Genomic DNA, 25,376 nt, shown 5'->3' on the forward strand with positions numbered 1-25,376 from the left:
CTATGTAAACACATATCATCACCAACATGACGGCAAATCATTCCAACATCATATTACTTTACCATAATAGTACACTTTTGGGTTATAATTCATATATCATACGCGTAAACATGCTAGCTTAATAATAAAATGCATATATAAATTAAATAAGTTGATATCTACTCACTTTTCATTGCGTCGAATCGGCAAACATATTCAGGTTATACGTAAATCAACTATCTTCTTCAAGAATATTTAAGGTTACGTCATTCAAAATATGAAGTTTTCGTCCCATAATAGTTATAAATTACAGTCCAAATCTCTCCTGGTTTTGCCTTACGCATTCCTATATTATGTCATAGACTGTAGAATCTGGAAGAAGTACCTATTCCCCTACTAGTAATAATAGCTCAACATGGACAATTTCATTTCGAAGATAATAACGTCTGTGATTATATCACGAAGAACTAGGTTAAATACCGTACCAAATATACTCTATAATATCATTACAAATTTACTACATATCAATTTCAAGAAAATAAATATCTCTTTGGAACTTATCTTGTGATTACTGACGTTAGATGGTCGGCCTCGGACTGGATGTTGTCATCTAGGGACTGCGTCGAACGGCATCTTCCTCTGCTACGTCCCCATTTGGTTGTGACTCGGGATTCGGGATAGCAGTAACAGCTGGGCGGCTTCCGTCAGACAGTCGGCTCCATATTCCGTTTAGCCTTGCATCATGATGTTGCGGTCGATCATAACAGAAAGAAACATTTCCAATCCATGCATTAGTTTCATATCCATACTCTCAAGAATAAATTTCAGGCTTGTAATTAATGTCAGGTTTTAAAATAATACTTCAATATTGATCTTTAGTAAGAACTTGACAGTTAAATTCTTGCAAGTTATTCCTGTAAATATTCTCTTTTCTATACGGCTAATCAATTTATACTTCGTAAAATTTAACTTGGTTACTTGTACGGACTTGAATATCCACTTCGACTACTGTTAGGGTATTTCCTAACTCCCTTCACGATATTCTTTTGTGAATGTCTGTTTTGCGAATATTCTCTTACTTCGCGAGCTCTCCAGCAAGTAACTTGTATAATATCTTCCTTCTGTCCAGACGAAGACTGACTATATTTCGTGAGGATAGTTTATTTCGATTTTACGTTGCGGAATTTTTTTTTTTTTATTATTATTCAGCTTCTTGTTCTTCTTTTAACAATATTAAAACCTTCTATTATTTTACCACGGCCGTATGGATCCTTGACAATTCCCCGTCTCGGTCCGTGATCTAGGCATCTTTAATTTGTCGAATAAATATCTTTGCCGTCACGTGCACGGCCTTCTTGAATATATATACGCTCGTAAAATGTAAACACTTCGAAATCATGGCCTAATTTATTTAATATGTGCATTCCTTTGTGACGTATGGCCCAATTACGTAATCTTCGCGATTACTACCTTGCATGGCAAACTTATAGCTTCGTATGACGACCTTCATCCCGGAATTAGGACGATGAAAACTTAGGATAGATCAGGTACCTGATTGGAAATAATTTATGAATGCTGTTAAAAACTGTCGTTTAAAATGTATTGGAGATTGTTAAACACTATTACAATATAAAATGTAGTATCCTGTTATTTGACTATATTTGTGATAATATTGGATTCTAAAAACATGATAATTATTTGACGATTATGACATATTATCAGATACTACTATAGAGATAAAAATCAGAAAAAACATTCCATTCAGTTGTCAGATGGCGTATTGTTAAAAACTTATAAGTTGAGCAATGGTGATGGTCGTTGGTTCTTGAAGTTATAAAATATTGATTTTCATTCATGTGCTTATAAATATTGGAGAATTTTCATATGGTCTGGTTCCTTTTGAGATAATAGTAGTTGGAAATGTTGGTGCCGTAGGCTATATTGAAGTCTTTGTAGGCGTCATTAGACTATCTTCTTTGATGTGGTAAGAATTTGTAATGGGTATGGCTCTTTGCTGTTGGGTGTGTTGAGGTGAGCGTATTAGTTGGAAGGGAAAGTTGTTGTCTTCGGTGGTTAGCCAAAGATATTATGAGTTCCCTTCGACCGCTGAGATGTTAGCTTACATTGAGAGTTTTAGAGTAACTGGCAGTCGCCGAGCTCTTACTACGTGTTATCTAAGACAAATATTTTCAATACGGACCCAAAAATGAATTTTATCACATGTAATGCAGCCTCTTAGCCGACAAAATAGATGGTGATATAATGTACTGCTATCTTTTGGTTCCGCGTGGAACTTTGATAGTCAGTCAAAAATCTATTATTTAGATTGTGGTGTAGCCATCAGCTGTCCACTCACGCACACGAAAGCTCGAGAGATAGTAAACAAACATGGTCGCCATGTGCTCTTCTAGTCATATATATGTTGTATATGTCAGGCAACACACGAAACCACACTATTTTCGCACCTCTGCTTCTAATAAATATATCTAATATCATTTCACGATGCCTAAAAGTGAACTGACGAATGTCAGTTTGTGTATTGTAACCCAACATGTACCTAATGCTGACGGCTGGCACAATTATAAATCAACAGAGCCAGATTTCAAGAAATTGCCATTTACAGTGGTTTCAGCCTACAAACTACTGCGAGATATGAAACCAGAGACTGAATAGAGTTTTTCAATTGCTTTTTAGCGATAATTTGTACACTGAAATTAACGAAAACAATCGGTATGCGATAACAATAATAATAAAAATGCCAAGTAATTTGTCTTAAATTCCACATATTGCTTTTATTTGCTCCACTATAGCTTGCTGTAAACGTGTATGGCCTAACATCATTTAAAAGCAAGTGCTATCTCCAAAATCGTGAAACATGAATACAGGTCATATAAGGTAAAATTTTACATTTAAAATACGAGTAGTAGAGACAACACAGAGAACTTTAATTTGAGGGGTAAGGGTTAATAAATTGGGAGTACTATAGGAAGACAGGAGAAGGATCTGTCAACACTAACACATTAGAAGAACTGACCAACAAACTGAAATCGATAGCAGAAGAGTTAGCTCCAACAAATCCTAGGAAAAAACATGAATGATGAATGAAGAATGTGACCAGGCAAATGAGAGAAGATACCAAGCATGGATAAATCGTCAAGCCCAAAAATCAGACAAATCAAATTTAGAACTAATAAAACAAAGTCAACCCATAAAATCATCAGATAAACCAAACGCACACATCTTAAAATTACCTTACATAGGATAGAGGAGAGTTTTATCAAAAAAACGATCACTACTGATCTGCATTTAGGGCAGTTACCCAGGTGGCAGATTCCCTATCTGTTGTTTTCCTAGCCTTTTCTTAAATGATTGCAAAGAAATTGGAAATTTATTGAACATCTCCCTTGGTAAGTTATTCCAATCCCTAACTCCCCTTCCTATAAAAGAATATTTGCCCCAATTTGTCCTCTTTAATTCCAACTTTATCTTCATATTGTGATCTTTCCTACTTTTGACACCATCCAAACGTATTCGTCTACTGATGTCCTCCCACGCCATCTCTCCACTGACAGCTCGGAACATACCACTTAGTTGAGCAGCTCGTCTCCTTTCTACCAAGTCTTCCCAGCCCAAACTTTGGAACATTTTTGTAACGCTACTCCTTTGTCGGAAATCGCCCAGAACAAATCGAGCTGCTTTTCTTTGGTTTTTTTTCCAGTTCCTGAATCAAGTAATCCTGGTAAGGGTCCCATACACTGGAACCATACTCAAGTTGAGGCCTCACCGAGACAAATATGCTCTCTCCTTTACATCCTTACTACAACCCCTAAATACTCTCATAACCATGTGTAGAGATCTGTACCCTTTATTTAAAATCATATTTATGTGATTACCCCACTGAAGATCTTTCCTTATATTTATACCTAGGTATTTACAATGATCCCCAAAGGGAACTTTCACCCCATCAACGCAGTAATAAAAACTGAGAGGACTTTTCTTATTTGTGAAACTCACAACCTGACTTTTATCCCCATTTATCATCATACCATTGCCTACTGTCCATTTCACAACATTATTGAGGTCACATTGCAGTTGCTCACAATCTTGTAACTTATTTATTACTCTGTACAGAATAACATCATCTGCGAAAAGCCTTATCTCTGATTCCACTTCTTTACACATATCATTGATATATATAAGAAAACATAAAGGTCCAATAATACTGCCTTGAGGAATTCCCCTCTTAATTTTTACAGGGACAGATAAAGCTTCACCTACTCTAATTCTCTGAGTTCTATTTTCTAGAAACAGAGCCACCCATTCAATCACTCTTTTGTCAAGTCCAATTGCACTCATTTTTGCCAGTAGTTTCCCATGATCTACCCTATCAAATGCCTTAGATAAGTCAATCGCAATACAGTCCAACTGACCTCCTGAATCCAGGATATCTGCTATTCTTGCTGGAATCCTACAAGTTGGGCTTCAGTGGAATAACCTTTCCTAAACCCAAACTGCCTTCTGTCAAACCAATTATTAATTTTGCAAACATGTCTTACATAATCAGAAAGAATGCTTTCCCAAAGCTTACATACAATGCCTGTCAAACTGACTGGCCTGTAATTTTCAGCTTTATGCCTATCACCCTTTTCTTTATATACAGGGGCTACTACAGCAACTCTCCATTCATTTGGTAAAGTTCCTTCATGCAAACAAAAATCGAACAAGTATTTCAGATATGGTACTATATCCCAACCCATTGTCTTTAGTATATCCCCCGAAACCTTATCAATTCCAGCAGCTTTTCTAGTTTTCAACTTTTGTATCTTACTGTAAATGTCATTGCTGTCATAGGTAAATTTTAATTCTTCTTTAGTCTTAGTCTCCTCTATCTGAACATTATCCTTGTAACCAAGAATCTTTACATACTGCTGACTGAGTACTTCTGCCTTTTGAAGATCCTCGCATACACACTCCCCTTGTTCATTAATTATTCCTGGAATGTCCTTCTTGGAACCTGTTTCTGCCTTCAAGTACCTATACATACTCTTCCATTTTTCACTAAAATTAGTGTGGCCACCAATTATGCTTGCCATCATGTTATCCTTAGCTGACTTCTTTGCTTGATTCAATTTCCTAGCAAGTTCCTTCAATTTCTCCTTACTTCCACAGCCATTTCTAACTCCATTTCTTTCCAACCTGCACCTCCTTCTTAGTCTCTTTACTTCCCTGTTATAATATAGTGGAGCTTTACCATTCCTTACCACCTTTAAAGGTACAAACCTATTTTCACATTCCTCAACAATTGCTTTAAACTCATCCTAGAGTCTGTTTACATTTTTATTTACCGTTTTCCACCGATCATAGTTGCTTATTAAAAACTCCCTCATGCCTGTTTTATCAGCCATATGGTACTGCCTAACAGTCCTAATTTTAATTTCTTCCTTTCTTTCACATTTAAATTTAATTACCACAAAAATAGCTTCATGATCACTTATACCATCTATTACGTCGGTTTCTCTATAGAGCTCATCTGGTTTTACCAGCACTACATCCAGAATATTCTTCCCTCTAGTTGGTTCCATCACTTTCTGAATCAGATGCCCTTCCCATATTAACTTATTTGCCTTTGTTGGTCATGCTTCCTGTCGTTCGCATTACTTTCCCAATTGACATTTGGTAAATTGAGATCACCCGCTACGATCACGTTCCTTTCCTTATCGTTTCCCACGTAGCTGATTATCTAATCAAATAATTCTGAATCAGCATCTACGCTACCCTTTCCTGGTCTGTACACTCCAAAGACATCTAGTTGCCTATTATCTTTAGAAATGAGCCTTAACCCTAGAATTTCGTGCTTGTCATCTTTAACTTTTTCGTAGCTTACAAATTCTTCTTTCACGAGAATGAATACTCCCGCTCCTACCTTTCCTATCTCTACGATACACCCTCCACTTCCGTGAGAAAATTTCTGCATCCATTATATCATTTCTCAGCCATGATTAAACTCCTATTACAATATCTGGTAAGTATATGTCTATTAAATTACTTAATTTTATTCTTTTCCAATATTAATGCTGAGAGATAAATCAGGAACGTTAGCCCATAGTAATCAAGAAAATGCAGAGATCCTCGCAGAGACATTCGACAGACTTTTAAATTGTGGTGACCCACTGGGAACATTGGAAGTAAATACTGACACACCCATTTTAACCACCCCTGATCTAATATAACCTCCAACTATCAGTGAGGCAGAATTTGCAATTAAGGAACTAAAAAATTATAAGGCATGTGGTGAAGATCTAGTCTTTGCAGAAATCTGAAAAAATGCAGGGAAACTAGCAATCATAAATTTACATCAGCATCTAGTCAGAAGGTGGATCACAGGAAAAATCCCAGAACACTGGACCTCAGGTGTAATCCATCCATTATTCAAAAAAGGAGATAAAACTAATCCAGACAATTACAGAGGAATAACCCTTTTGGACTGCACTTACAAGATTTTCTCCCGCATAATTTACAGTAGGATAAAAAGCATTCTGGAACCACAACTTGGAGAATACATAGATTTCAAAAAGGCTTATGATAGTATACACAGACCTACTCTTTTAAAAATCCTCAGATCATATGGCCTTCATCCTAAATTAACAAAAATTATTGAACTAACTTTAACCAACACAATTTCAAAGGTAAAGCAGGAGAGAAATGCCAGATGCTTTTACAATAAATACAGGCCTCAGACAAGGGGACAGATTATCCTCATTGCTCTTCAATGTGGCTCTAGATTACATCATGAAAATCTGACAAAAAGAAAACCCACGTAAAATCAAAATTGGAGCAAAACCCTCAATAAGGACAATCTGCCTAGGGTTTGCAGATGATTTAGCTCCTTTAGCCCTTGACATGGAAGAAGTCCATGCTCAAATCACCAGTCTCCAGAAAATTGCATTAAAAATAGGATTACAAATATCCTTTGAGAAAGCTGAGATCATGCCAGTGAAACCCCTTGACATAAATGAAGTAATCATAAATGATCAAAAAATTAACATAGTCCTAAAATTTAAATACCTTGCAGAAATCATTCTGCACATTGATGCAACATGGATAAATAGAACCAACAAAATGAAAAAAGCACAATTTCTAACCTGGTCGACTTATAACAAAAAGTGCTGGTCAGTAGACTCTATAAGTATGGGCTGTGAAAGCATCCATGTCAATACTACACTCTCAATTCCTGTGCATCGCTCATCTCCATTTAACCGCTCCTTTCAAGTGTCTGGTGCAAGGCTCTGGAATTCCCTTCCAGTCAGTGTTAGGAATTGCACTTCTTTAGCTTCTTTCAAGCGATCTTGCCAAGATTACCTATTAAATTTTAGCTGGTATGAATGGAAGAATGAATGAGGTTAGGATTTATATTTTGTTATATTATTTCATTCTGTTTTATGAAGTTTATTTTAGATAATATGTGGTTAAGTGTAAGAGAGGGCTGTAAGCCTTAACTTCGCCACAAATGAAGACATGAAATAAATAAATACTAAGATCAAACACTACAAAACTGTAACTTTGTCCGAAGCCACTTATGCTTGCAAAACCTTGTTCCAAATTAAAAATGAAAGAAGAATTGATCAGCTCCTCAAAACTGAAAGGAAAATTATTAGAACTTGCATAAATAAAAAGTACCAGGTTGAAGGAGTCTGGAGAATCCTCCCCAATGGAACTGTCTATCGAGAGATTGACCCAGTTACTAGCATGATGAAGAAGAAAATAATCTCTTATTTCTTTCACATCTTACGATTACCAGAAACTAGAATTTTATGACAACTAGTGATGAGAAATCTGGGAAAGAAGACAGGAGGGCATTGGATCAAAGAAATTCAAGATCATCTCCAGACGGTTGGACTTGAAGTTACAGATGCAGAGAACAAGAATAAAATTACCACCCTTCGTAGGAATCACAAATTTTCAACTGAAATGATGCACAGAAGGCTTGTAGAGATTTCAGACGAATTAAGAACACTGCGATCAGAACAAATGAAGTAGTACTGGGCAGATAAGAAAAATCAAACAGTACAACCTCCAAAGAAAAAGTGTACATGGAAGACTCAAGTGGTCCAACGTGACCAATAAAGTTAATAGTAATAATAAATAAAGTGTTCGTGTTCTGTGCAATAAACCAACTTTTAATGGATTTATCACCTGTATTGTGCATCACACGTTTATGGGTATGTAATTATGCATCTATTACAATTCATTATACCCATATACAGCCTGTCCACAACTGAAAATTTTTACGGTCCTGCATGATTCCATTATGGGCAGGTTGGCTGTAGAATGATCAGTGTGGTCCCGAGAGAACTGGTACAGATTTAAAAATACATTTATCCTACTCACCACTTTCATGTCAAATGGTAGCTGAAATTTGTTTATGTCTTACAATGTAGTGGAGGCATATTTCACAAACTGTTGCATTTAGTCTGGTACTTGTAGTAGAGCGTATCCTATGTGCAATATTCCTTTCTATTAACGAGTTCCAGTTCTTAGTTCTAGCCCGTTATTAATATAATTCCCACTTCTGTTTTGTTAATTTTGTGTTAGAATTTTGTTGCTGTATTTGGTTTGTTTGTGCACAGAATTTAGTATGATTCACGTTTAAAACAGGTTTCGGTTCTTAGCCGGGAACTGGACACGTATAAAATGAAGCCTTTTAAAGAAGAGTACTTAAAGGTAAGGTAAATTAAGGGTGAGGGAAAATACTGCATGAGCAAAAACGCATGTCCAGGAAACTTTAAATTAATATAACGAATAGTGTTGCATGCAGACTGCTTCAGAAGACTTGGTTTAAAATCGCAGAAATCCCATTTTAAGTAAGGTCTTCCTTGGATGTACTAATATGAATTTTTCCTTTTCAAAATCTTATTCATCAATCCAAACTTTATTGCTGTTCCTTTTTCTATCTTAAAGATGCATGTGTATTATTCACAAGACTTGTAAAGCCATATGCCAATATGATAGTGTGTGGCTTTTATATCCTTATGCCTCATTTGAAGGTTACAAAACAGAAATACTGTATGTAAATTTTAGGTATGATGAACCTCAGCAGTTAATAGCATGAGTCTCTTGACTAGAAGGTTTATCTCCAGAGTAGCACATTAACCTTCATAATTTCCATTTACAAAGTAAAATACAGAATTGAACAGTATTTATGTTATAAAACTATGGTTATGAGGGACTTAATTCATTCTATGCATGTATGATGTAATCTTTTGGGGTATCTTTTAATATTTCTCTATACCTCTCACGTCATTCTTTACAATTCAGACAGGATTGAGATTTTTCTGATGAGTTTTATGCCTTCATATTAAAGCTTTTTTGATAGGTCACTCAGAATAAATTTCAGTGTAAGTGAGTATCAGCATACCTGCCAACCCTTGCAATTTACCCAGAAACTTTCTCTGTTTTTTAACTCGTCTTCAGGTTTTCCGATTTATTTTTTATTCTCCCTATATTTGACCAATATAACCTCCAGGACAGTCAATACTCTTCCCCTAGGATAAAGAATAAATTCTTACGTGCTTGTGTAATTTACCCAACCTCATTTACAAGCGTTTTTATTTGATGCTTTATTTCTTGAGTGTATTGTCCGTCGCCTTCGTGTACCATGTTTCCTGCTCGCTACAGCAGCATGTGTGCTTTACGGCTAGGGATTTGGGAGCAATCGTCCTACAAGCAAGAGAGGCTAGTGACTCAGTTAATCGGGACGAAAGAATGAGTTTCTTATTGTATGGTTCGCGTACTATTAACATAGTTTCTGTGCGTAATTTCGTGGAATTGTATGCGGTGTGTTTTTTCCACCAGTTGTGTGCTTTTCCCCGTGTCGAAGTTGTATGATGATAATGTATGAGACATATCTATCTGTTTTGTACGTGCTAATTTCGTGTATTTCACTGCATTTTTGTTTTCTTACTTCATAATGTTAATGAGTTAAATATATTTTAGGGAGTTGTGTCGGTGACAGTTTCTGGTATTTTCTCTTCACATTGTGGCCAAAAAACGTAACAGACGTTATCTCCAAGTGTTCAGAGATACCTATGAAATTAAATTTCTGTTCATTTTCCAGCCTAATAAAGGAAACTATTATACGAATCACCTCAGGAGATAAATTTTATTTTGAGTTATCCAAATTTCGAGATATAGCGAATACCGTTTTGAGCATGTATAGCACATAATTGAATCATATATATCTACGGGCTTTTACTGAATACATTATGTTTAACGGTACCGGTACTTAAAAATATACAAATAAACTCTATCATTATAGTCCGCCTCCATGGCTAAATGGTTAGTGTGCTGGCCTTTGGTCACAGGGATCCCGGGTTCGATTCCTGGCAGGGTCGGGTATTTTAACCATCAATGGTTAATTTCCCTGGCACGGGGGCTGGGTGTATGTGTTGTCTTCATCATTTCATCCTCATCACGACGCGCAGGTCGCCTACAGGCATCAAATCAAATCTTGCACCTGACGAGCCGAACCCGTCCTGGGATCTCCTGGCACTAAAAGCCATACGCCATTTCATTTTTACTTTAATTATAATCCTTATTATAGTAATTTTTTAGAAGACAGGATATAGTGCATACAGTAGTGAAATAAGAAACATAGTTCCGTTAACAGGTTTGAAAAAAAATCCGTTAGTCTCTTGTGTTTGTTGCGGTTAACCTTTCCTCCCTTCACATTGAAACTTTTCGTCAATACCACGCAGCTGAGTTTCATAAATGGAGCTTGTCATCCGCAACTTCTGGGCTTGCTTTCGTACATGACTGGTAATTGACACCTGAGAAACGGCGAGGATTTGCCTATCACTAGAAGTTCGAGCTTCACTGGAACCCTTTCTTTGCTTGTTAACTGTTCCTCACAAACCGCAAATGCCGTGTTGCACAGTTAATGTTACACAAAATTCGAGTTAAAGTATTTTTTGCTTCAAGGGAGGAAATGTTTGCTTCGAGAAATTCGTATAACCGAATTTCGAGAATAGAGAAATAAATACACGTGAAGAATAGGACAAACAGCCGGAAAATCCAAGTTAGTTCGAGATACTGAAAATTCTAGTAATGGAGTTTCGAGATATCGAGGTTCGACTGTATCATTATTCTTATGTATGTGTCATAAATGAGTGTGATTAGATACATTTTCTTGTAACCATTTTAATGCTATTTTTAGTTTAAGATTTTAAATTTAATGATCAAATCACATTGTAACTGTAGGTATGCATGCCTTTTATCCCGTCCTTTTTACACTTAGACCCTGGCACAATATATGTGATGAAATCCAAGAATTAAAAAATCTGCCTATTTTGGATTTCTAAAAGTTGGCAGCTATGTACCAGGTTTGTTTTCTATGCCTGATACAAAATGTTATACTCATTACTCACATATTTTTGCACTTTTTCTTTCTGAAAATTAGAGCCTAAAAATTGAGATGCAAGGTACATGCGAGAAGTTAGTAAATCAAACTTTATTGGAATCAACCTATTAGGCCGTGTTATGTACATTTAGTACGTGTAGAAGAGATGTTAAAAGCACAGAACAAAAATGACCAACCGGACACCAGTGGGATCCGAACCCACAACCTCCCGATTTCACGTTGGTTGCTCTACCAATTGAGCTGTGGTGGCCTAGGTCACCCTTGTTCTGTTGGAAAGGATCTTAGCGACAGGTCTGGCACTACTGCCATCACACTGTAGAGTGTGTTCAAGTCGCCCGTTGTGAACCAAGTCAATGAATATTGAATTTTCACCGACCAAATTGTCATCGAAACAGACCTTCAACCTATTAGGTTGTGTTATGTACATTTAGTACGTGTAGAAGAGATGTCAAGTACAGAACAAAAATGGCCAACCGGACACCAGTGGGATCTGAACCCGCAACTGGTTGTACAGTAAAGCAAGCAGTACAGTAAATTTACTTTAAACTTCTTGGCCACTTCATAGTTGTCCTCATGAAAGGATAGAATGCCAAGAACTGGTCTGCAGTATTAACACTTTTCATGTCTGTATTATAGTCGGTCACAGACTCCGGTTTCAGTTGTTTTCTCCCTGATATGTTTCAACCCTTTCTGCCCCAAGTTGGTAGTAGTTACCATAGTTACAACCTTTTTTATCCCTCCAAGAAACAAGCAATACATCCTTGTCCCCCCTGAAAGTCATTTCCCCCTGTTTGAGAATTGTCTGGTTCCTTTAGATCTTTCGGTACATCCCTGTTTGACTATATTGTTCCACATACAGCACTGTTTTGTTCCCATAATTGCTTCGAGAGTCCAACGATGTTGTAGTAATTGTATATATATACAGTATACCCCTGGCCAAGATAATTTTCAAGCTACTGCAAAACTGTGCTTTGTAAATTTGCACGACTTTCATTATATATCACGAATTTACGGATATACCCCATGTTAGACTTGCAAATCATCATCATTAAAACCCCATATTATATTATTTTACCAGGGTTATGTATGTGGAATCTTATGTTTCCTCTCCAGGCTAGCATTCCCTCATCCAGAGCAATTTTCTGTTTGGATGTGTAAAGCTCTGTAAATCTGTTGCAAAGTTTCTATAAAATGGGTCTGATTTGATATAATCTGTCAATGCTGTGCTTGTATTCACTCCTGTCACTAGTGGAGAAATAAGAGGATACTTTTGAAGCAATTTCGTGACATGGTTTTTGAGAAAATAGGATCTTCTATCCAGTACATACTGAGAAATGGTTTACTAACGATACCAGTAGTGAGCATCATACCTAGGAGCTGTCTCACTTCTGAAACCATCACCAGACTCAACGTTTGTGCGGGAGTGTTCAGAGAAGAGGCATGGCGCAACACTGATTACCTGACTGGCATACAGATTTGTTTGCTCGCATAGGTATATGAGAAATTCAGCTGCGAGAAATAATCTTATTAATGACATCTTGTTAGTGTTATCTGTTTTGATATTCAGACCTGGTTTACCTGTAAATGGGTTAACAAGAGGAGGGGGGGGGGTATATAAAGGTGGACCTTCAGGTACCGTGCTTTCTGTCACGTCCAGGAGAATCTTCTTCACTGTCATCACTTTCACTTAGTTCAGGAATTAGTTCATCACCCAAGCCTTCATTGAAAAGGGTGCCTGCATTTTTGTCAATGCTTATATATTGTCCTTAAACACTATGGTTACACTTCAGAACACGGTTATACTCCCTCTTGTGCAATCATAAATCAATTACGTAGCTAGCTGGGCCAGCGCTAGTGTACCGTATGATCCCGAATAACACTCGCACACCTGAATTTCTAAAGACAACTTTTGGAAGAAAAAAAAAATAATAATCACCTGTTTACTTACCAATTTTCTCATTTCTGCGAATGTGTCACAAAACTGCTAACTTAAAACACTTGGCAAGTAATAAAAACACCTAATTTAGTGTACAAATCAGCGAATCAACATCATCAGAGCTATATCATTGGAACTTAGATCACTGTCACCTTCTCGTATATAGTTGTCTTCGCTATCATCCATAGAATTTGAAATTTCACATTTCTAGAAACTTTTCCTCACCAAGTCATTGGAGATCCGATCACATGCAGTCTTCATCCATTCGCATAGAAATTCCACTTATCCTCCTGTGGGTGGGGGTGGTAGAATAACACCCATGGTATCTCCTGCCTGTCGTAAGAGGCAACTGAAAGGGGCTCTGAACTTTGGAGCGTGGGTTGGCGACCACAGGGTCTTAGCTGAGTCCTGGCATTGCTACCACTTACTTGTGCCGAACTTCTCACTTTCATCTATCCTGTCCAACCTCTCTTGGTCAACTTTTGTTGTTTTCTGACCTGGCGGTATTAGGTTCCCAAGGCCTAGGGAGTCTTTCATTTTCACGCCCTTTGTGGCCCTAGTCTTTCTTTGGCCGATACCTTCATTTTTTTTAAGTGTCGGATCCCTTCCATTTTTTCTCTCTGAATAGTGTTATATAGAGGATGGTTGCCTAGTTGTACCTCCTCTTAGAACAATAATCACCACCTCACTATCACCAGAAGTTCAACTTAGCATCGTTTCACTTGTCCAGTTGGTGTCGATGCGTGATCACCAGCAGACTGCATTCACTCAGTGTAGAGCTGTTTCAGTTCAGCCCTGAAAGGCCGGTTCACATAAAACATAAAGGTCAGCGATCTTAGAAGTTTTGCCAGATCAGTTTTTCCTTTACTTATCAATTCCTTTACTGCAGTAGTATGTTCGCGATAACTGTCAAACATAAACAGGCTCTTCTGCAATTATGCTCTCGGATGATGTTGCCAAACACTTCATCTAGTCCTCAATTAACTCGCCGTCCATCCAGCTGGATTCTTGGGTTCGAACGAAAATGCCAGATGGCAACTTTCCTTTTGAAAGTGTTTTTTTCTTTTCAGAACCTTATACGGAGGAAGTTTGGCTCCGTCAGCTAATATGCATAACATTACCATGCAGTGTTGCTTTTCGTTACCACCCGTCCTGATAGTAGTGCTTTTAGAGCGCTTAATGTTAACTGTATTGTCTAGTGGCATTTCAAAATAAACGGACTTCTCATCAGCATTCCCAGTTTGAGAAAGCAAATAGGAATTTTGCTTCCACAAACTAGTAACATGGCGATGAAAGCTCATCAGCTTTTCTTCATAGGCAACAGGGAGAAGGCATGAAATACAGTCTTGTGCATATTAATGTGAACGGAGGTAGATTTTTTTAAAAAAATTGTTTTACAAATCATCAAGGTTACTTCTTATCAAAGAGTGTTTTAGTATTTAATATGTCCACCTGTGGCTTTAATTAACATTTACCTTTGTTTCAGCATAGAGTCATTGAGTTTCTTACATCATCATCGTTGACCATCACCAGTTGCCCGGGTGTAGTGTACGAGCCCCCTCCATCTTTGTCCATGGACCACTGTTCTCTCATAATCTTCTCCCAATCTTGTTCTCTCTTCTCGATATCTTTCTTCACCAGATCTGTCCCTTTTCCTCTGGGTCTGCTCACTAGTCTTTTTCCTTTTACTTCTCCTTCATATTCTCTTCTTGCAATCTTCCTTGCACTCATCCTTCTTGCATGGTCAAACTACTTCAGTCCTGTTTTCTGAATCCTCTGCAGTTGGAAGTCCCCTATTCCCACCTCCTCCTCAGACTTTTTCATTCCTAAACTTGTCCTTCTTAGTCTTCTGTATCATGGTGTGTAGGAACTTCACTTCTGCAGCTTGGAATTTTGAGTTGTGTCGTTAACATGGTAGTTTCAAAGCTATATGTGGGGATGGGTGTATAATATGATTTATATAATGTTATCTTTGCTTTTAATGGTACTTGTTTATCCCACAGCAGCTGTCTTACTTGATGGTAAAATTGAGTTGCCTTGCTAATTCTACTGTTCACCTCTTACTTTGCAAGGTTGTCTTTTGATACTATACTACCCAAGTACTTAACGTTGGAACACTCTCCAGTTTGGTGTCATTTATTCTGATTTGTGGTTTGTGATCTCCGCTCTGTAACTTCATCACCACCATCTTAGCCTTGTTGATATCTAAATCATACCTCTTAAACTTTGACTCCATTTCTGCAGCTTTTTCTCCACATCATTTTCGGTTTCACCCCAGATCACCACGTTGTCTGCAAAGATGAAAGCTTGCAAGTCCTGCTGCTCCTTCCTTTTTAGACCCTTTATTATGGCTTCCATCACAGTGATAAGAGGGGTGACAAAGTGCTACTTTGCTGTACTCCTCTCGTTGCAACCCGCTTGCACACAACTTCTGGTTTTATCATACAGCATCTTCACTTTTGCAATAGGACTGTCACAAACTCCCAGCTCATTTAGGCATTTCCAGACATGCTCCCTTGGTACACTATAAGCCTTTTCGGTGTCTAGGAATTGTAGAAAAAGTGGTTTCTCTTTTTCCCAGTGCTTTTCCATTAACATCCTGACAGCAAAGGTAAGGTCTGTAGTTGTTCTTTAAGGCCTAAAACCATATTGTTCCTCTTCCAATAAAAGTTCTACAATTTCTCTTAACCATTCTAATCTCTGATTTTTTTCTATGAGAGAGCAGAGTAAATCCACGGTAGTTGATGCATTTAGTCTACCCCCCTTCTTGAAAAGAGGTACAATTATACCCTTCTTCCAGTCTTCTGGGATAGTGTTTTCCTGCCATATTGTGTTCAGAAGTCTATATAACCGCTGGATTGCTGGAGTTCCTGGTGCTCGCAACATATCTGTACTTAGCTTATCCCCTCCAACTGCTTTTCCTTTCCTCATACTTTTCATGGACATTATCTCCAGCCATATAATTGGGGGTTCAGTGCTTCTGCTTTCCTCGTTATTTACATATTTCCCTTACTTCTTTGTCACGAAACCACACTTTCACTACACCACAAAACCCCATTTTTTTGGTAGTGCAGTACATTTTTCTCATCCGTTTCTTGATAATTGCCCAAAGATTTTCTATAGGGTTAATGTCTGGTGAATTTCCAGGCCAGTACAAATATTGGAAACCATTTTTCATCATAAAGTCTTTGACTTTCTTCCGTATATGACAAGGGGTGAGATCTTGCTGGAAAATTGCTTTTTTGACGTTCAATTCCTCAACCAATCTCTTCAATTCTGGGGCAGCTTTTCTCTCTAAAATTGGGATGTATTTGTCGTTGTTCATTCCATCAAGAGGAAGTAAATATTTAGGGTGCATGAATGTAAAACAGCCCGAAAACATATGTTGTGGAAACTTTGTCTGCCTGATGTGCTTCAGCGAGACTTTCTCATTATTGCTTCTCCTTATGTGTGAGATGTTATAACCTTGCACTTCTAAATTACTTTCATCACTGAATAGGAACCTTCACCATTCGTCTTGTGTCCATTTCTGATATTTTCTTGTCCATTCCAATCTTTCTTTCTTTCTTTCTTTCTTTCTTTTTTTTTCTTTCTTTCTTTCTTTCTTTCTTTCTTTCTTTCTTGATGGGACAAGTTAATAGCCATTTTCTAATAGGTCTTCAAGCTTTCCTTCCAGCTTCTAAAAGCCGCCTGTGCACTGTTGAAGCATTGATTTTTACTCCTGCATGCTCCAAATCTTTTCGTAAATCAAAACTATTCTTTTCAGGATTACTTTTGCTTGTTTTGATTAGATAATCTTTCCTCGAGGTTTTCCCATTTTTACCACATCGTCCTTTCCTTTGACATGAAATTGACCCCTTCTCAGTTTTTCTTCCTAATTATGTTACACACTGCACCCAAACTTTCTTGACATTCAGCTGTTATTAGTCTGAGTCATACCACTAAATTTGTGGAGGGTTATAATCTTATTTCTCACCGAGAGAGTTGGACGTGCGGTTAAGGGCGCACAGCTGTGAGCTTGTATCCAGGAAATAATGGGTTCAAGCCCCACTGTCGGCAGCCGTCAAGTTGGTTTTCCGTGATTTCCCATCTTCTCAGCAGGCAAATGCTGGGGCTGTACCTTAAGGCCATGGCTGCTTCCTTTCCACTCCTAGGCCTTTCCTATCCCATCGTCACCATAAGACCTATCTGTGTCAGTGCGACGTAAAGCCAATTCTAAAAATAATGATGATAATCTTATTTCTCTTCTTTGGTGTGATATAGTAATAGTTTCAAGTACCTTGGATCAACTGTATCTGATGATGACAATCTAGATCTGGAAATTATACACTGAATTCAGGCTGCCTGTTTAAATTGGAAAAGGCTCTCTGGCGTCCTCTGTGACAGGATACTAAATGTCCAAGTGAAGGGGAGAGCCTCCAAAAGTGTGGTGAGACCTGCCATGATATGTGGAGCAGGCACTTGGCCAATAGTACAATCACAAAATAAACGGCAGGATGTAGCCGAAATGAAAATGCTGCGATGGATGTGTGGTGTTACTAGGAAAGACCCCATCAAGAACAGCTTCATACGAGGCAGTGTAAAGGTAACTCAAGTATCACAGGAAGTTCAAGAAAGGCGGTTGCTCTGGTATGGTCACATTAAGCGCAGGGATGAGAACTATGTAGCAAGAAGAGTGTTTGACTCGGAGGTGAAGGGCAGGAGGGAGAGAGGCAGACCTAGAAGAAGATGGATGGATTGCATGCGGGAAGACTTTGCAGAAAAGCAGTTAACTGAAAACACCATTTGGGACCGTGGGAAATGGAAAAGACTTGTCAAAAATGTCGACCCCGCATGAGCGTGAAAAGACAAAGATGAAGAATAAGAAAAAGGTGTGATATCCATTATGACTGATTAACTATACTCACTGAATGGAGTTCCAAACAGCTGCAAACACATGCCAAGTATGATCTTTCAAACACGAAGAATAAGAGCATTAGCTACAATCGGCTATCTCAACAATGGTTATCCATACTGTTGTTAAGAACTGGTGGGAAACAATTCTTACTTTTTTATTACTTTCAAAACTAAATTTACCTGCTTGTTCACATTTATATATGCACAAGACTGTAGATGTACCTCTTTGTATACACAGTCCATTTATTCGATAAAAGTTCCTTATCCCCCGCATGGCTTGCAGTAAAACCCTCCTTTATAAGTTCCTTTGATATCTCTAATGAGTTTTGTAGCACTTAACGCAATTATCTACTCAATTACTCCAAGTGACAAGCACAAATTCTCTGACCATACCTAAAAGGTACAGATCAGAGTTGTGGAAACGTGCAAACCAAACAAATATCAAAGAGGAGAGAAAAAAAGAAAAAAAAGGGGGGGGAAAAGAACCAGAACTCACCGTTTAATGAACCGGTGACACCAGAGGGGTGGATTAAATGGAGACCTGGTCGTCTTAAAATGTTTACCTTTTACAAAGGAACACAACCACAACTTGGAAACAAAGAGAGATTTAATGATAAATCATAAGAAACTTGCACATTAATTGAAAAATCCTCACTGGAAATAAACCAAAAACAAAACTTAACACTTAAAAATTGTTTTAAGAAAAACCTACGGTCGGCTGATTTGTTAGAAATTGATAGAATTAATTAAGGCCATATGCCATATTGAAACACTTCTTCCACCTTTTAGATATACAATATACAATACACCTCACTCCAAATTTGGCAACCATAATATACTTGATTTGAATATTAAGAATAGAGTTCACTTAATTGCCTCTCCTTTAAAAAAAAAAATGTTATTTGAGGTACATCCCAAGCAGTTCCTACAAGGAAAGGGGTAATGTCACTATCGAGTGTCAAGAAAAGTTTTCCCCAAAATAATAATAATAATAATAATAATAATCAGGTCAGTGGTACGGAGTAGGAAAACATGCCAACCGGGAGAGAAAAGTGCCAAATATAATTAAAGGGAACAGGTTGAACCACCCACAAAACCAATTTTATAACAGGAACATTCATTCATTTCCATCAACATCCATCAACAATCAGCATCCCCCATAACAACACTAGCGTTCCCATAGCAACAAACACACTCTAGGTCAGTTCAGGGATGGGGCCAATCACAGGCTGCCAATCAACAATAGGTAAAAACATTTTGAGAGACAAGAGAAAAACAAGACACTGAAATACCACCAAAATACAACCCAAACAAATAATAATATTAGGTTAAGAAGCCGTAAAAGAAGTTAGAATGAAAATAGAAAACGAACGTAAACCCCACATCCTTGTAGTAACTCGCTTGGTTAGTAACTCTGCCAAAACATTGTGTTAATTACTACCAATCGGGCTTAGAAAGGCCACCACCAAACGTTAAATATTAAATTTACAATTTAATAGAATAATAACAGTAAACGCAAGTCCTTAGTGAGCATAAGCAGTTGACACACAATTACTTCTTCTTTTTTTTTTTTTTTTTTTTTTTTTTTGGAACCGGAAAAGGAAAAGTGTTTGAAAACCACAAGGTTAAATTACAGAATGTATATGACGCAAAGCTTTATTATGTTCCGGAGTGCACTCCACTTTTCGAAATTTTCCGTTCACCTCACGGAATCAGGTAAAAGGAGCATAGTAAAAACACTTACATGGTATCAGCTTGCTGCGGTAGAGAAGTTGTTCCAACCTCCATTGTTTACTTACATATGGCAGAGGGAATCCTTAACAGCACACAGAATTTCTAGATGAGGAAGATAATAATTAAAATAAAATCAGGAACAAAAACTTGAAGTTCACAAGGGCGAAAGCCCTATCGAATTAACTTCAACCAGGTTCCATTTTAAAAACCAAACCCATGCCACCAGGCAGAGAGGCACGCCGCTGTAGCATCTCGCTTCACTTTCAGAACCATAATGGCGATTACCCAGGAGCCATTACATGTAATAAATATCATTTTTGGTCCGTATTGATGATATTTGATTGAAATAATAACATTAAGTTATTTATTAGACCACCTAAACAATACAAAATCGTCTTGGATGATTTACATAAATTTGTTAGCTAATAGTGGTACATGTTTCGCCTTCCCTGAAGGCATCATCAGCCATAGTCTTAACCTTAAATTAAAAATAAGAGTCTAAATAACATGTAGTAATGAAATGAATTTTAAAATCTTGAAGAGATTTGAAGTAAAATAACATTAAAAATAACAATGATGGTTTGAAAAATACAATGTGATGAGATACGATAGTGGAAGTCTTAACAAAATTAACATTAGAAGGCTGCTAAAATAAGTACAATGGATAAAACAACAGATTGTTATACAACAAGTAGTAAGATTGCATAAAAGTAAAGTTGATAGTCTGGCGGTTATAATTAGACGATGGCGAAAAATCTTATATAATCAAAGTAAAGAAGAGAGAATAAAAGTCAAAGTTAGTCGAGAGATCCGAAGTTAATCATGATCTTGAAGATAAAAGACGAAAGTCAGATGCATATGGTGAAGTTGTAGAACACGTTGAGGATATGAAGTTGGTGAATAGAAGTTGAAGAACAGTTTCAAATAGGATCACTATGGACCATCTCAAAATTTGAAGTGATGTTCAAATGTTGTAAATTGTGAGTTTGTAGATATTCTAGTTGAAAAAGCATATAAAAGTGGAATCTGTAAATGGAAGCAAGAAACGTAGAGTTAATTGTGTGAAAAGATATTTGAAAAAAAATTGAAGTAGAATCATATGCATATCATATCATATCAGATCCCCCTCCAGCACAAAACTTCAATTATAACACACGTAGCAAGAAGTCTACTGTTGCACATACTTCTAACTCATAATATTACAAGCTATCTTTGTCACCGTCAAATGGTAAGTGCATATGATTCTACTTCAATATTTTTCAAATATCTTTTCACACAATTAACTCTACGTTTCTTGCTTCCATTTACAGATTCCACTTTTATATGCTTTTTCAACTAGAATATCTACAAACTCACAATTTACAACATTTGAACATCACTTCAAATTTTGAGATGGTCCATAGTGATCCTATTTGAAACTGTTCTTCAACTTCTATTCACTAACTTCATATCCTCAACGTGTTCTACAACTTCACCATATGCACCTGACTTTCGTCTTTTATCTTCAAGATCATGATTAACTTCGGATCTCTCGACTAACTTTGACTTTTATTCTCTCTTCTTTACTTTGATTATATAAGATTTTTCGCTATCGTCTAATTATAACCGCCAGACTATCAACTTTACTTTTATGCAATCTTACTACTTGTTGTATAACAATCTGTTGTTTTATCCATTGTACTTATTTTAGCAGCCTTCTAATGTTAATTTTGTTAATACTTCCACTATCGTATCTCATCACATTGTATTTTTCAAACCATCATTGTTATTTTTAATGTTATTTTACTTCAAATCTCTTCAAGATTTTAAAATTCATTTCATTACTACATGTTATTTAGACGCTTATTTTTAATTTAAGGTTAAGACTATGGCTGATGATGCCTTCAGGGAAGGCGAAACATGTACCACTATTAGCTAACAAATTTATGTAAATCATCCAAGACGATTTTGTATTGATTAGGTGGTCTAATAAATAACTTAATGTTATTATTTCTACCCAGGAGCCTCCAGTCAGTGCACAGCCGCAATGATGGCGTGCGCATACACGCCCAGTGGAGGGGAAGCGCGTGGCGAGGTAGTTCATACCTTCGACACTAGAATGCAGGAGAATACAGGGAAAAGGCACCGTCTGGGCATACACTACAGATGGGCATCTTAACCTTTTAAGCCAGTGGAAGTTTTTGTTCATAAACATTGAAAACTATGGTATCTGCGACCATGAATTACTTGTTGAATACATAGCGGCAAACCACTATAAGAACACAAATTTCAATAGCCATGCAGCCAGTCCAAAAATGTTTATGGAGAGGGTATAAATTATTACACCGGTAATAGTTTGACACATCATTTCAGTCGATACACCCTGACCTAGTTCATGTCTTTCAGTCAGATATTTATTAAGCTGTTCTTCAGTTTCAGGAAACTGTTCATTCTGCCCTCGGAATGGTCTGTGATCACCATTACTTTTTTTAAATAACATTTTGCAACGTAAAGCAAGTAACAAAAAATCTAATATTTCCTTCTTCCTCCAATCGTGAACACACATATATACATACATTATCGTTATAGACTGTTATGCCTTTCAGCTTTCAGTCTGCAAGCTTCTCTGAATTCACTAAACGTCGCCACAACTACTGCTGTGGCCTTGTTTGGTTCTATACCTCTTATCTTTAAATCATTAGAAACAGAGTCTAATCATCATCATCTTCGTCTCCCTCTACTTTTCTTGCCCTCCAGAACAGAGTTCATTATTCTCCTATCTTCTTCCACTCTCCTCACATGACCCCAGCTTCATCCATCGAGTTCATTCCTAACAGCCTTAATCTCGTCATTCAGAGTGCCCTCCTGCATTTGTTCCCACCTGTTTGTACCAGCAATCATTCTTGTTACTTTAATGTCTGTTACTTCTAACATAATAATAAGATATTCTGAGTCCACCCAACTTTCACTCCCGTAAAGCAATGTTGGTGTGAAAACATACCGATGTAAAGATATGTTGCCATTAATGCTTTCACGGCCCGTATTTATAGACATGATATTGTATAGGCTTTTGGGCTTGTGGCGTGTCAAGGTGAAATTCTTAACTGTCCTGACAGTCGAGAGAATTCTTCTGAGCACGCAGAGCACAGTTTTGTGCTAAACATGAAGTATTGATTGCAACTGCAAGCCCACTGCATTAGCTTTGCCGCACCTTGATTCAGTCTTACGTGCTATATTACCATCTTCAGAGAACACACATCCTAAATACTTGAAATTATCTACCTGTTCCAGCTTTGTTATTTCTTAAACTTTGATCATTTTATTCCAGTTTGTTGCATTGTGGGTTGGTGTTACTGTGGTGTCGTCATGCAGTTTTGGTCACTATATTACCATCCTGGGAGAATATACATCCTAAATACTTGAAATTATCTTCCTGTTCCAGCATTGTATCACCGATTTGATATTCAGTTCATACCATACGCGTACCATACCATAGACTGCAAGCTTTCAGCACAATCTGCCATTAAGACCAAGTCGTCAGCAGAGCCCAGACTGCTTACAACATTTCCACCTAACTGAATCCCTCCCCGCCACTTTATACCTTTCAGCAGATGATCGATGTAAACTACAAACAACAAAGGTGAAAGATTACAACCTTGTCTAACCCCTGTAAATACCCTGAACCAGGAACTCCTTCTGCCATCAATTCTCATGCAGCCCAATTGTTAACACAAGTGCCTGTGATTGATTTTGATAATCTACTCTTAATCCCATAGTGGCCAGTACAATGAACATCTTTTCTCACAGTACCCTGTCATATGCTTTCTCTAGATGTACGAAACAGGAACATAACTGTCTCATAGTATTTTTCCATTTACCTGGCACAAATAGTTGGGGACAAAACATGACGACCTCAGTTCCTGGAAGTGAGCTGGAAGCCAGCAGTCAATCGTATCCTGCTGAGGTAACGAGTTCTGAGTGATCCTTGTTTGATGTGGAGAGGTTGCTAAACCACTTCTCCCATACTCTCTGTAGTATTTACCCTTTATTTGTGTCGAGTACACTAGATGATTTCGTAACTCCGGCTGCAGGAGACGTATTATTAAATCCTATAAGCCGCTAATAGACACCGGGCTGCTGCTGGTGGGTAGTGTGGTGAAGTTATCATGTTTTGTACCCCAAGTATACTAAAAACCTGATCCTGTCACCCCCTCTGTGGTCTGAAACCAGTGTGGTTTCAGACCACTTCATCCAACTTCCTCTCTATCACTTATCCCAACCTCCCTTCCAAGATGCCAGTGAATACTTTGTCTGGTATACTAATCAGTGAGATACCTCATTAGTTGTTGCAATACTTCCTGTTCCCTTTGGTTATAGATAGGTGCGATTACTGCTTTTGTCCAATCTGAAGTTACCTTACCAACACTTAATGCTAATCTTATTACTCTGTGAAGTCATTTCTTCCCTCCCTTCCCACTATACTTCACCATTTCAGGTTTAATTTCATTTACTCCTGCTGATTTATGACAATGGAGTTTATTTATCACCTTTTCCACTTCCTCAAGCGTAATTTCACCAGCATCATTTTCCTCCTCCTCATGAGTTCGGTTGTTCGCGACACCTCCAGAAAGATTTCCATTTACGTTGTGAAGATGTTCAAAATATTCCCTCCACCTCTCCAGTGATTCCCTGGGATCTATTATGAGTTCACCTGAATTACCCAAAACACTGTTCGTTTCTTTTTTCCCTCCCTTCCTAAGATTCTTTATTACTGTCCAGAAAGTTTTCCCTGCTGCTTGACCTAGCCTTTCCAGGTTATTACAAAGTTCTTTCCACGACTTCTTTTTTGGGTTCAACAACTTTTTGTTACACTCTGTTTCCTTCATCTATGTACAACTCCCTGTCTGCATCAGCCCTTGTTTGAAACCATTTCTGATAAGCCTTCTTTTTACGTTTACAAGCTACTCTCACTTCATCATTCCACCAAAATATTTGCTTTTCCCCCATCTGTATGCACAGTTATTCCTATGCAGTCCCTTGCTGTTTCTACTACAGCATCGTGAATACACAATTCATCAATATTATATTCTCTGCTGGCGCACAGTGGATCAACTAACTTCAACGCTTGAACAGAATAGAAAGGAAAGTGCGCGTTCGGACTTCAGTCCCGCAAAATCTTGTGTAGATGGCATTAGTGCATACTTGTCCAATGCTATGGTAGCATTCCAATCACAAGTCGATATGCTACACTCCGTAACTGTTGCCGGTAAACTGTGGATTGGAAAACTACACATTTTTCAGATTTTGTTTGTGTGTCCTTTTAAATATATGACAGCGATCTTGCCCGGTTGTCGGGATAAAATAAGATGGGTAGCACTCCTGAAGGTATGTTTGACATTTTTAACTGGTGTAATGACGTATATTGACTTAAAACTA

At 37.6% G+C, this 25,376-nt stretch overlaps 1 protein-coding gene across 1 annotated transcript in view; it reads left to right on the forward strand.

The window, feature by feature from the left end:
• The window catches only part of LOC136866805 (kinesin-like protein KIF20A), a 430,278-nt gene that overhangs the window by 361,197 nt on the left and 43,705 nt on the right, over window positions 1–25,376 (forward strand). Inside the window, exon 25 of the mRNA XM_068226714.1 lies at window positions 8,635–8,700. Coding sequence (XP_068082815.1) covers window positions 8,635–8,700 — 66 coding nt within the window. The remainder of the gene's footprint in view (window positions 1–8,634; window positions 8,701–25,376) is intronic.

This window comes from Anabrus simplex, chromosome 3 (genome assembly GCF_040414725.1).
Source record: "Anabrus simplex isolate iqAnaSimp1 chromosome 3, ASM4041472v1, whole genome shotgun sequence".
Taxonomy (NCBI): domain Eukaryota; kingdom Metazoa; phylum Arthropoda; class Insecta; order Orthoptera; family Tettigoniidae; genus Anabrus; species Anabrus simplex.